This window comes from Coregonus clupeaformis, chromosome 18 (assembly GCF_020615455.1).
Source record: "Coregonus clupeaformis isolate EN_2021a chromosome 18, ASM2061545v1, whole genome shotgun sequence".
NCBI classification, from domain to species: domain Eukaryota; kingdom Metazoa; phylum Chordata; class Actinopteri; order Salmoniformes; family Salmonidae; genus Coregonus; species Coregonus clupeaformis.
Genome location: NC_059209.1, coordinates 34,592,454 through 34,605,428, shown reverse-complemented (window position 1 = coordinate 34,605,428; position 12,975 = coordinate 34,592,454). Strand labels below are relative to the sequence as shown.

Below are 12,975 nucleotides of genomic sequence, written 5' to 3'. Positions count from 1 at the left end.
TATTGGATAGGGTAACTGGGTTATTGGATAGGGTAACTTGGTTATTGGAAAGGGTAACTGGGCTATTGGATAGGGTAACTTGGTTATTGGGTAGGGTAACTTGGTTAATGGGAAGGGTAACTGGGTTATTGGATAGGGTAACCTGGTTATTGGATAGGGTAACTGGGTTATTGGATAGGGTAACTGGGTTGACGCTCATTGACCTGCGTTTGTTTTTATGTGCACTGTCGCTGTAAAAATAAAATCTATAAAATCTATAAAGTTACAAACCAATGGAAACTGTATTGGGTTATGGTAACTGGATTATTGGATAGGGTAACTGGGTTATTGGGTAGGATAACTGGGTTATTGGATAGGGTAACTGGGTTATTGGATAGGGTAACTGGGTTATTGGATAGGGTAACTGGGTTATTGGATAGGGTAACTGGGTTATTGGATAGGGTAACTGGGTTATTGGATAGGGTAACTGGGTTATTGGATAGGGTAACTGGGTAACTGGGTTAGGGTAACTGGGTTATTGGATAGGTTAACTTGGTTATTGGAAATGGTAACTGGGTTATTGGATAGGGTAACTGGGTTATTGGCTAGGGTAACTGAGTTATTGGATAGGGTAACTGGGTTATTGGATAGGGTAACTTGGTTATTGGAAAGGGTAACTGGGTTATTGGATAGGGTAACTGGGTTATTGGAAAGGGTAACTGGGTTATTGGATAGGGTAACTGGGTTATTGGATAGGGTAACTGGGTTATTGGATAGGGTAACTGGGTTATTGGGTAGGGTAACTGGGCTATTGGAAAGGGTAAATGGGTTATTGGGTAGGTTAACTGGGTTATTGGGTAGAGAACTGGGTTATTGGATAGGGTAAGTTTGAGCGTCTTAAGACTTTTTGGCAAGATGTAGACTGTTAGCATCTAGACTCAGGCTCATGGGTTTCAATATTAAGCCACATCAACTGCATATCACACTGAACCTAGTCAGTAGTAGGAATGTGTTGGAGAGGGGTGTGAGACAGAAACACCAAGCTGAAACACACTACAACACAGAGACAGTGAAACAGGACAGTGAAACAGGACAGTGAAACAGGACAGTGAAACAGGACAGTGAAACAGACAGTGAAACAGGACAGTGAAACAGACAGTGAAACAGGACAGTGAAACAGACAGTGAAACAGGACAGTGAAACAGGACAGTGAAACAGACAGTGAAACAGGACAGTGAAACAGACAGTGAAACAGGACAGTGAAACAGACAGTGAAACAGGACAGTGAAACAGGACAGAGAAACAGGACAGTGAAACAGACAGTGAAACAGGACAGTGAAACAGGACAGTGAAACAGACAGTGAAACAGGACAGTGAAACAGGACAGTGAAACAGGACAGTGAAACAGACAGTGAAACAGGACAGTGAAACAGACAGTGAAACAGACAGTGAAACAGGACAGTGAAACAGACAGTGAAACAGGACAGTGAAACAGGACAGTGAAACAGGACAGTGAAACAGACAGTGAAACAGACAGTGAAACAGGACAGTGAAACAGACAGTGAAACAGGACAGTGAAACAGACAGTGAAACAGGACAGTGAAACAGACAGTGAAACAGGACAGTGAAACAGACAGTGAAACAGGACAGTGAAACAGGTGAAACAGACAGTGAAACAGGACAGTGAAACAGACAGAAACATTAGGCACCCGAGTTAAAGATGTCCTGTGCAGTACATTTCAGGCTGAACCATTCTCCCTTGGTCACTATTTGTTTGGCACATCATACTCCTAATACTTTAACACTTTAAAATGGTTACGTTGTTATGGGTACAGTGTGTTTTGTTCTTTATTATGGTGTTGTCTTAATGACATTGCTCGTCCATATATTTATTCATAGATTCTTAATTCCATTGCTTTACTTAGATTTGTGTGTATTGGGTATATGTTGTGAAATTGTTAGATATTACTTGTTAGATATTACTGCACCGTCGGAGCTAGAGACACAAGCACTTCGCCACACCCGCAATAACAGCTGCTAAACACGTGTATGTGACCAATAACATTTTATTTTTTAATAAATCTCACAGCCTTTATGTCCTAGAGACAGTGAGCCAACCACTAATCTGGAGAGCAACCTCTACACTGAAGAGTATGGCTGCTTCTGTAATGACACCCTATTCCCTATATAGTGCATAACTTTTGAGCTCTGGTCAATAGTAGTGCACTATATAGGGAATAGGGTGCCATTTGTGGCTTAGCTAAACTCATGAAAAGAGAGGTTTCATCTGCTTCCTACAATATCTCTTCAGGGTCTCCATTTTATTTGGCAAGCCTCCAGTTGATTAAAAGCAGAGGAAGCTACTCTTCCCCATGTCTACAAGGAATGGAGATACTCCCAGATCAGAGGCATACATGTGCAAACAATTACTCAATCTCAAAGCAGTAAAAACACACAAAAAATACTGTAGAAAAAGGCAACAAAGTGAAATAATTTTCTGACAGAATACAAGCAGCACAATAAAAAAACAATACATTAAATAATCCTCCAGTTCAAACATTACATCTAGTCCCTGCATTTAGTAAATAACCTTATAAATAAAAAAGCTATTTATTTTCCCATAAAGAACATTTTCAGTACATTTTTCCTACATGACCTGCCAGGGATTGTGAGGTTCTTCTATAGTTCTACTGTCCTCCTCTTGACTGGTCCAGTTGCATGCCAATAACAACACATTTCTGATCTCTCCACTGCCACATGTGCATTTTTGGCATGTCTTTAACCATGAGTACTTATGGGTTATTTTGAAGTCCAAAAACAAGTGGAATTCACTTACATTTAGCAGACGACCCTTATCCAGAGAGACTTACAGGAGCAATCAGGGTTAAGTGCCTTGCTCAAGGGCACGTCGGCAGATTTTCACCTAGTCTATCTACCTCACTTGTGAGAATCCACATGACATCGGCTGCATTTACACAGTCAGCCCAATTCTGATTCTCTTTCCATTCATTGGTATTTTGACCAAATCAGATCAGCTCTTTTGACAATAATTGCACAAAAGACCAGAATTAAGCTGCCTGTGTAAACGCTGACTTAGTGGTTTGATTACTCCAAATACACTAGGCCCACAACATATTAGGAATGATTTAGTTTTTGAATAGTCTTTAAAGTCGAATAAGGATATAGAAATTAAGGAATATAAAATAGAGATTATTATTCATCCTTCATGTAAACGCCACAGGTTCCTTTACTCCAATAAGGTAGTCCACCTGTCTACAGTCCTTCATGTTAAACGGTAAAGCTTTTTTTTTCCATCCTCACGTTGAATATCTTGCACCTTCACAGTGTTGAATCGTATAGATATGACGAGTAATCCAGTATAGCGATGAGGCCTAGAGAGACAAGAGAAAAGAATGGTCAGGCGAATGGAAGTGGTTTTATAGAGTAAAGGTCATTAGTTAGTTTAGTTACACTTCTTCAACATGACAGTTGTAGGTGAGTTCACCTATTCACATTCCTAGCCGTCGCATTGATTAAACAATATTCACGCCTAAATCACTCCTTATGAGAGCTTGATTAAACATTATTCACACCTAAATCACACATTATGAGAGCTTGATTAAACATTATTCACACCTAAATCACACCTTATGAGAGCTTGATTAAACATTATTCACACTAAATCACACCTTATGAGAGCTTGATTAAACATGTATTCACACCTAAATCACACCTTATGAGAGCCTGATTAAACATTATTCACACCTAAATCACACCTTATGAGAGCTTGATTAAACATTATTCACACCTAAATCACACCTTATGAGAGCTTGATTAAACATTATTCACACCTAAATCACACCTTATGAGAGCTTGATTAAACATTATTCACACCTAAATCACACCTTATGAGAGCTTGATTAAACATTATTCACACCTAAATCACACCTTATGAGAGCTTGATTAAACATTATTCACACCTAAATCACACTTATGAGAGCTTGATTAAACATTATTCACACCTAAATCACACCTTATGAGAGCTTGATTAAACATTATTCACACCTAAATCACACCTTATGAGAGCTTGATTAAACATTATTCACACCTAAATCACACCTTATGAGAGCTTGATTAAACATTATTCACACCTAAATCACACCTTATGAGAGCTTGATTAAACATTATTCACACCTAAATCACACCTTATGAGAGCTTGATTAAACATTATTCACACCTAAATCACTTGTACTACTAAGTTGATGGAATTGTTTTAAAAAGGTCATACCAAGGATCATTTTTGCAACAAAAAAAAAACGTATTTCTGGCACTAGAAAGTCTAAGCCCTGTCTAAGCCGTGGGAGGGGGGTTTCTACTAAGCTACATGGAATTGTTTTAAGGTCATACCAAGGATTATTTTGCTATTTGATTTTGAATTTTAAGACACCTTGAAGTATCAAAAAATATAAAAACAATTATTTGATGAAAAAATGTATTTGGCCTTACTGCTATTAGCCCATACAACACACATTGAATAACATATTCACTACATGGAACAACAGATAGTCCCCCGCAAAAAAATCTAAAGGAAGTTTGTTCTGAAGTGTCTATCCTAAATCTGAGCGATATAAGATAGATCAGGAAACATTTGTTACTTTTTTACATTAATTTAACCCCTTCTTTTTTTGTCAATAAACAGTTTCCATATATACAGTGCATTCAGAAAGTATTCAAACCCCTTGACTTTTTCCACATTTTGTTACGTTACAGCCTTATTCTAAAATGTATTAAATTGTTTTTTCCCTCATCATTCTACACACAATACCCCATAATGACAACGCAAAAACAGGTTTTTATAAAATTTTAGCAAATGTATAAGGAAATATCACATTTACATAAGTATTCAGACCCTTTAATCAGTACTTTGTTGAAGCACCTTTGGCAGCGATTACAGCCTTGAGTCTTCTTGGGTATGACGCTACAAGCTTGGCACACCTGTATTTGGGGAGTTTCTCCCATTCTTCTCTGCAGATCCTCTCAAGCTCTGTCAGGTTGGATGGGGAGCGTCGCTGCACATTTATTTTCAGGTCTCTCCAGAGATGTTCGATTGGGTTCAAGTCCAGGCTCTGGCTGGGCCACTCAAGGACATTCAGAGACTTGTCCCAAAGTCACTCCTGCGTTGTCTTGGCTGTGTGCTTAGGGTCATTGTCCTGTTGGAAGGTGAACCTTCACCCCAGTCTGAGGTCCTAAGCGCTCTGGAGCAGGTTTTCATCAAAGATCTCTCTGTACTTTGCTCCGCTCATCTTTCCCACTGTGTTCTTGGGGACCTTCAATGCTGCAGACATTTTTTGGTACCCTTCCCCAGATATGTGCCTCGACACAATCCTGTCTCGGAGCTCTACGGACAATTCCTTTGACCTCATGGCTTGGTTTTTTCTCTGACATGCACTGTCAACTGTGGGACCTTATATAGACAGGTGTGTGCCTTTCCAAATCATGTCCAATCAATTGAATTTACCACAGGTGGACTCCAATCAAGTTGTAGAAACATCTCAAGGATGATCAATGGAAACAAGATGCACCTGAGCTCAATTTAGAGTCTCATAGCAAACGGTCTGAATACTTATGTAACTAAGGTATTTCAGTTTTCCATTTTTAATAAATAGCTGTAACGTAACAAAATGTGGAAAAAGTCAAGCGGTCTGAATACTTTTCGAATGCAGTGTACTGCCATTCATTTTTGGGACTGGTACCGGGGGACCTTCAGACGAGTTTTGTGGGCATCCTAGAGCAAAACAACCGACATGTACGTGTTCATGAGACTCTCACTTTTACACAGAGGGGTCATATTAGTGTGTAGCCCCAAACTGTTCGGACGCTACAGACAGAAGTTGTCAGATCGGCTGTACCGACTTCAGACGAGTCCCAAGATGCTTGTTTTGGGTCGTAGAGCAAAACAAAACAGAGCACACCATCGTGTTCGTGAGAGTCTCATCTTTCCATAGAGTTTGTAGGCCAAACTGTTCAGACGCTACAGACCGATCTTCGGGATTCCTTATGGTCTAACAAACACCGCTCTAGCTCTGTCACCTTTCACTGCAGATGCGGAAGTGTTACATAGGCGGTTGCGGTGGATTGAGATGCATCCCCCAAAAAACTGGATATCTCTAGCTTAAATGGACTGATGTTTATGGGGATTTTTTTAAATATGCTAATTAGCTTTCCGTGGGAGCGCGGACATTGGCCTTAGGGGGTCGACCAATGAACACTGACCTGCACGGTCTAACCCCACCATGTCCCTTTATCCCAATTCTAATCAATCCGGTTGGAGAATAGAGAACTGTATGGAGAGAGAGAGAGAGAGAGAGAGAGAGAGAGAGAGAGAGAGAGAGAGAGAGAGAGAGAGAGAGAGAGAGAGAGAGAGAGAGAGAGAGAGAGAGAGTGAGAGTGAGAGAGAGAGAGTGAGATAGTGAGAGAGAGAGAGAGAGAGAGAGCGAGAGAGAGAGAGAGAGAGAGAGAGAAGCATTCCTTAGAAGACAAAGAGCACCACTCCACTCCACTCTGCTTTCTATCAGACCAGAGCTATGACCATCCCCCTCCACACACACACACACACGCGCGCGCGCACACACATGGGGTTCAGCCCACCCAGGCCTTTCAAACAGACATCAGGCTTCTACTTCAATAAACAATGGGGGCCACCACCATAGACTTCCCATCTAAACCGTTCTACCTAGTCCCACTGGACTGACGAATCACAGCCTCTACGCTTCTCTCCCACTCTACCTACTCTTCACACTCATAACAACATCTGGTTAGACTAATGTTCATGGATCTACTCTCATGGCTGCAGTCCATCAACCTATTAGGATAAACCCCTGTATTCCTGCATTATCATCTAATATGATAATAATCTAGGATTGAAAAGGAATTGGTTGTTTTTAAATGCGCTGGATTACTTATTAGTAGTTATTAACTTATTCATTTTTGCTCTATGCTGTGATTTAGAAAGCTCTACGAGTTGACAGGCAGGAGGACTGCTGTGGTGTTTCTGGCTGAATATCAGTCATCATTCCACAATTGTACTTGTTCAAGACAAACGGACAACCGGACAAACGGACAACCGTTACTGTGGAGCCCTGAATATTTATCATCCATCATTCCACTCACCGTGAGGCCAACGCTTGATGCTGAGACTGAGTCCAGTCCTCAGTCTGGTAGGTGTTTCCAGGTGGAGACGAATGCTGTGGGGATGAGTGAGTAGGGTACGGTAGTGATGCTGTTCCACGCGTCCAGTGTTGGATCGTAACAGTCCAGAGTCTTACACCGCTGAGTGCCAAAGTAGCCCCCCACCACGTACAGTTTGTTACCTGACGCCACCGCCTGGCAGCTCATCCTCTTGGCGGTCACGTCTGCTACTTTAGTCCACTGGTAGCTGTCGCTGCTGAACTTATAGGCAGAGCACGCCGAGAACTCTGTGTCGCCGCCCATCACATAGATCTGGTTGTTGAGGACGGCTGCGGCCGTGTAGCGCCAGGGCTGCGGGCAGGAGGCGGGGACGGACCACCTGTTTTCCTGCGGGTCGTACATCTGCACCTTGGGTAATTTGTTGTGGGCGACGCTGGTTCCTCCGAAGGCGAAGAGTTTGAGCTTGACGCTGACCACCGCCGCGTTGCTCACGCCCTCCCTCAGCGGCGCCACCATGCACCACTTGTTGGCGACCGGGTCGTATTTCTCGACCTGTTTGAGTGACCCCGAGGGCGAGGCGGGGAGACAGCCTGTACCCGCTGTGTGTCCTCCAACCACGTAGAGGCAGTTTCTGAGCTCGGCCGAGCCGTGGCCAAAGCGGGCGATGATCATAGGCGCTGCCTTGGACCACTCCTCGTGGGACGTATCGTAGACCCACACGTCTTTGGACACGCCGTTCTCTGAGCCCCTCCCGCCGGTAACATAGACCTTACAGTTGATGGCGCAAGCGCTGAACTCCTTCCTGGGGCTGGGGATGTCGGCCTTGGGGATGATCTCCTTGGCCTTCTGGTCCACCAGGTACAGCTTGTCACACATGAAGGTCTGTCCTCCCAGGAGGAACAGGGCGTGGCTGGTCTTCCTGGGCCTGGCCAGGGGGCTGTTGACCACACCATCATTCTGGAGGATCCTCAGTTTATAGCGTATGGCCTCGTCCACCAGCTCCTTGCTCTTCGTCTGGGCATTGATCAGCTCCTCTGTGGACACGTTCTCCATGAGGAAGATGGTGGGGAGGAGGGCCAGGCGGACCGTCCTCAGCAGCTCGGGGAGGTGGCAGTGCCTCCTCTCCAGGTCATAGTTGACCCAGTTGAGGGCGGCCTCGTAGACCAGCCTCTCGTCCTCCGTCTCTAACTCTTCATGGGACAGCAGCGTCACCACCATGTCCTTGGGCAGCTGGAGGAAGTCCTCCATCTTGCAGATGGCGGGGAAGTTGCTGAGGCACATGCCCCAGGAGAGCTCGGACAGCTTGGTGCACTGGTGGGCGTCGGACAGCAGAAGCATGCCCAGGCAGTTGGACGTTGCCAAGTTCCGCTCCAGAAACTCAGCGCAGGCATCCCGGATGTCCTGGAACTCCAGCATGTCCCCGGCCTCCAGTAGGGATTCCGCGTTCTCCTCGTTGATCACCACCCTGGATGTGTAGGCATAGTCTAGTAAGAGCTCCAGGACCTCTGGGTGGATGGAGTCCCTGAAGTCCACCTCGCTGGCCTGGCTCTCCCGGAGACCTCCACTGAACATGGCCTGGAACAAGGAGAGTGGGACACCAAGAGTTAGCTTGTTAGCATTAGCATTGTTAGCATTGGTATGGCGGCAAACTTATCATATTTTCCTATTGGAGATGCTCACAGTTCTCTGTCTAAGTAATAAGTGGCCGTGTTTGAGAGCTTCAAATCCGTGACGCATTGTGGGTAAATTGTGACTGACTAACTGATCTACTGTACAAATAATAATGAGTAGTAATTATGATGCAAGGTGATTTGTACAGATGTACTATCTTAATTTGATCACTCTGTTGTTGCAGAGAACTTTCCTGTGACGCAGGAAATTCAAATGAGCCTTGTGATTTACATAAATTCACTGAAAACCCGTAGTTCTCTTTCTCTCACTAGAGCTCACACCTAAACTATAGCCCACTATAACCTATTAAAAGTCATTTCCTGTTAGAAATGATTATTTATTTTTTTATTAACCAAATTCTCCTCCTGCAGGATTATTTTTTACTCCTGCGATGAAACTGGTCAAATTAAGATCCTACATCTGTACATCAGTCAGTCAGCGGTTGTCTGCAAATTCAGCTGCAACGGTGAACAAGCCCAGTGTCTTTACCTGGAAGTAGCGACTGCATGCAGCCAGCACAGCACGGTGGCAGGGGAAGGAGCGGCTCCCAGCGTGGAGGAGGACATCGGTGAAGAGCTGCTGCTGCCGGAGCGCGTTGAGGTGTGTAAGGACACTGTCCGCGTACGATGACTTGTGGAACAGGAAGATGTTCATGGACGCCGAGCTGAGGCGGGATTTGCGGTTCTCACGCATGCAGACAGACATTTTCGTTGGATCCTTTGAGAAGAGGGAGCGAGAAGAAGAAATGAGATTGATATCTAGTCCTGATGTATAATACTACAAGCTGCATTGAAAAGCCTCTATACTGTTATTTTAATATTTGTTGCACAACTCTGATCTTGAATGCTTAGACAGATTAAATATTTTTACCTGCTTTTAACACCAATAGCTCATACACTAGGTCAGTGTTTTTTTTGGTTACTGTACCACCAAGTACATTTTGCTCTGCCCAGACTACCCACTCATGTGCATGTTACCAGTCTCATAAGCCTATGGTCTCACAAGCCTTCTCAATTAGGGAAGGGGATACCTAGTCAGTTCCAAAACTGAATGCATTCAACTGAAATGTGTCTTCCACATTTAACCCAAACCCTGTGAACCAGAGCGGTGCGGGGGGCTGCCTTAATCAACATCCAGTGAGCAGTTGTTGTTGCGGGTTAACTGCCTTGCTCAAGGGCAGATTTTCTAACACCTTGCCGGCGGCGGGGATTCAAACCAGCAACGTTACGGTTACTGGCCCAACAGCTTTAACCGCTAGGCTACTTGTGGATAGGTGAAGTACCCCCGGGGATACTAGTACCGATGGTTGAGAACCACTGCACTAGGCTAAACCCACTCACACACAATGGAAAAGCGTTACTGTCAGCTCCTGTCTTGAACGCATTAGTAAGCCTTCTCTGCCAGAGACAATGGCATCTTGACTTTGAGTGATGTCATACAAGCCAAACTCCTGACGTTTTTCCTCTAGAAATATAGAGCCATCCTAAATCGCAAACAGGTGTCTGCCTCTGAGGCAACTCCCCAACTCTGTCTGTTAGCTGGAAAACATTGCTCTGTTGTCTGTGATCTTGGTATCCCAATGGCTTTAATGTTTTCAGACTTGATTTGTGCAGAATTATTTCACAAGCAATTTTAGCGGAATCAACATGTGAAGAACAAACTAGCTGTGGGGAGAGGTCAAGGTTTCAGCCAAACACTTAAAGCCATTAGCCAGCAGCTATACTTATTTAAATAACATATTGATTATACTACTAGTACCCAGGGGGTGGCTGGATAGATAATTAGATGATGCCTCATCTGTGTATTTGCCAGTTAGCACATTATGGAGAGAACTGTATCAACCTAATATTCACATTACTAGGACCACATGAGTTACTAGGCTATATGAATGTAATCCATATGCTTTACAGGCAATGGTATGGTCTCATACCAGTTGAAACTCAAGGCTGTTTTGACCACAGAGATCCTATAAATCAGTTCTATATGTAATTATATGGTGTTGACAGCCCTGATATTAATATGATGTAGGTCTTTTAAACAGTTATTACATGTGTTATTAAAGTGTTATGGTCTCTGAATCTCCAGTCTCAGCCTTGATGTAGCTGTAGTATGAAATATGTGGTGTGGGAAAATATTACCCTCACACAACAACACTGAATTGTAGTAATTTGCACCCAAAACTGGAGTGCTTTGAAATGTACAGTATATCAACAATATTCCAACAAAATATTGTAATGCATCACACCAACAAGTTGTTGTAGCCCCGAATCTCTAACCATAATATTTTATTTTCATGACTGATTATTGCAGATCTTCTGAACCCCAGATGATATAGTAGATAGACATTTACCTCCGACTGAATAAGAGCATGACACTCCGGTCCAGTGAGAACCACGATGCTCTCGTGACCGATATTTTTCTCTCCTCTTGAAAAAGATACAAAGTTGCACTGCTAGACTCCAAAAAAGGCGTAATTTGTCGGTTCTCTCCTGTAGTCTCGATGCGTGATCTCGTTCATTGAAACGAATAAGATATTAGTTTTCTTCTGTCATAATACACAGTATGAGATCTGGAATGTAGGTTAAGAGGAATGTCGCCAGTCTTGTAGTCGAATGTCTTTCGCTTTGATTCAGCGAGAGGTAAGAGCTGTAGGAAGAAAGGAGATGGTTTTAAAGTGTGATGTGGGAGGGGCAATCTTCAAGAAAGGGGACAGCGTATGCAAACTGGTAGGGCTATTTATATTTTAGTCATTCAGCAGACGCTCTTATCCAGAGCGACTTACAGTTAGTGAGTGCATACATTTTTCACACTGGCCCCCCGTGGGAAACGAACCCACAACCCTGGCGTTGCAAGCGCCATGCTCTACCAACTGAGCTACAGGAGGGCCTTTTTAAATGTAGTCACTCAACAACCCTTCTTTCCTTGCTGATTCTGAAGAGCTACGGGGTGTGCAGCCTTTGGGTTCCACATATATGCTCTAAAACACCTGATTCAAATAATCATGAAGACTTTGATTAGCTGAATCAGGTGTTTTAGTGCTGGTCTGGAACAAGGCCTGCACCCAATAGCTATCCAAGCTAAATGTTGTTGCAAGATAAATGGCTTTGAAATAATTCACCACACAATATCTAGTTATATGACAAAAAGTATTCTAATTTACCTTAAAATACCAATAACTGTACTGATGCCCACCATTGACACAGATTGCTGCTATGCATACTAGTTGACTGGGTGTTGAGTGCTTTCAGCTGTTTTGCTCAAGCACATCCATTAAATAGTGAATAGCACCACCTGCTGGTGGAAAGTGGTCTCAACCCCGGTGTATACTTTCTTTTAACAGTAATAGGAGATCCTTCCTGCGTCTACAGAAACCCCCTGGGAACGCTTAATAAAACCTTTTATGAATAAGCGTTAATACAATATTTATAAACTATTAATAAATATGTATTTCATTATTTGTGAAGATTTTTATTTATGGGAATGAAAACCCTTCATGACTCGTACTCTTAAATGAAAATTTTGATTTTTTTTAATCCTTGCTCTTTTCTCTATCTTTAAAAAAAAATGTACAGTCTCCTTGGGTTTTTTGAAAGGGGCTTTAAATAAAATGTATTGTTATTGTTATTTATTGAAATGATAGTATTTTAGCATTTCAATAGCTATGTGGCAGGCAGGCTTCACCGGTCTGTAAATTAATTGTCATAATTACTCTCCCAACACAACCATTATTGGCAAAGTCTCAAACAATACCCCCCTTGGTGTATCTCACCTCACAACTCTCAAAAAAAGCTTATTTAACAACACATGTCATTGAAAACTCCTGTCTTATTCACCCAGGTCGTGTCCCAAATTACACCCTATTCCAGGGATCATCAACTTGATTCGGCCGCGGGACGATTTTTTCTTGTGCGGATGGTCAGGGGGCCGGAACATAATTACAAATCATTTGTAGACTGCGAATTGACCGCAAGAAGCCCAAACATATATAATATTTGACTAAAAAATAATAATTTATAACCTTGCCTACATTTGTATACGATCACATGTACAGTTGAAGTCGGAAGTTTACATACACCTTAGCCAAATACATTTAAACTCAGTTTTTCACAATTCCTGACATTTAATCATAGTAAAAAA

The 12,975-nt window shown here is 42.9% G+C and overlaps 1 protein-coding gene across 1 annotated transcript; it reads right to left on the bottom strand.

The window, feature by feature from the left end:
* Positions 1 to 2,029: 2,029 nt before the first annotated feature.
* On the bottom strand, positions 2,030 to 11,465 carry LOC121530729 (ectoderm-neural cortex protein 1-like). Its single transcript, XM_041835927.2, has 4 exons — positions 11,189 to 11,465; positions 9,328 to 9,555; positions 7,150 to 8,742; positions 2,030 to 3,371 (listed from the first exon to the last, which is right to left on the bottom strand). The coding sequence occupies exons 2-3, from the start codon at positions 9,541 to 9,543 to the stop codon at positions 7,189 to 7,191; spliced, it is 1,770 nt and encodes a 589-aa protein (XP_041691861.1). The 5' UTR covers positions 9,544 to 9,555; positions 11,189 to 11,465; the 3' UTR covers positions 2,030 to 3,371; positions 7,150 to 7,188.
* Positions 11,466 to 12,975: the final 1,510 nt, after the last annotated feature.

What these genes read in the sequence shown, in the direction of transcription:
- LOC121530729 (XM_041835927.2), bottom strand. Translation starts at nt 9,543, where the DNA reads ATGTCTGTCTGCATGCGTGAGAACCGCAAATCCCGCCTCAGCTCGGCG. An exon ending in CATGCAGTCGCTACTTCCAG is followed by an intron (nt 8,743 to 9,327) that starts GTAAAGACACTG and finishes TCCTTGTTCCAG; the next exon opens with GCCATGTTCAGTGGAGGTCT.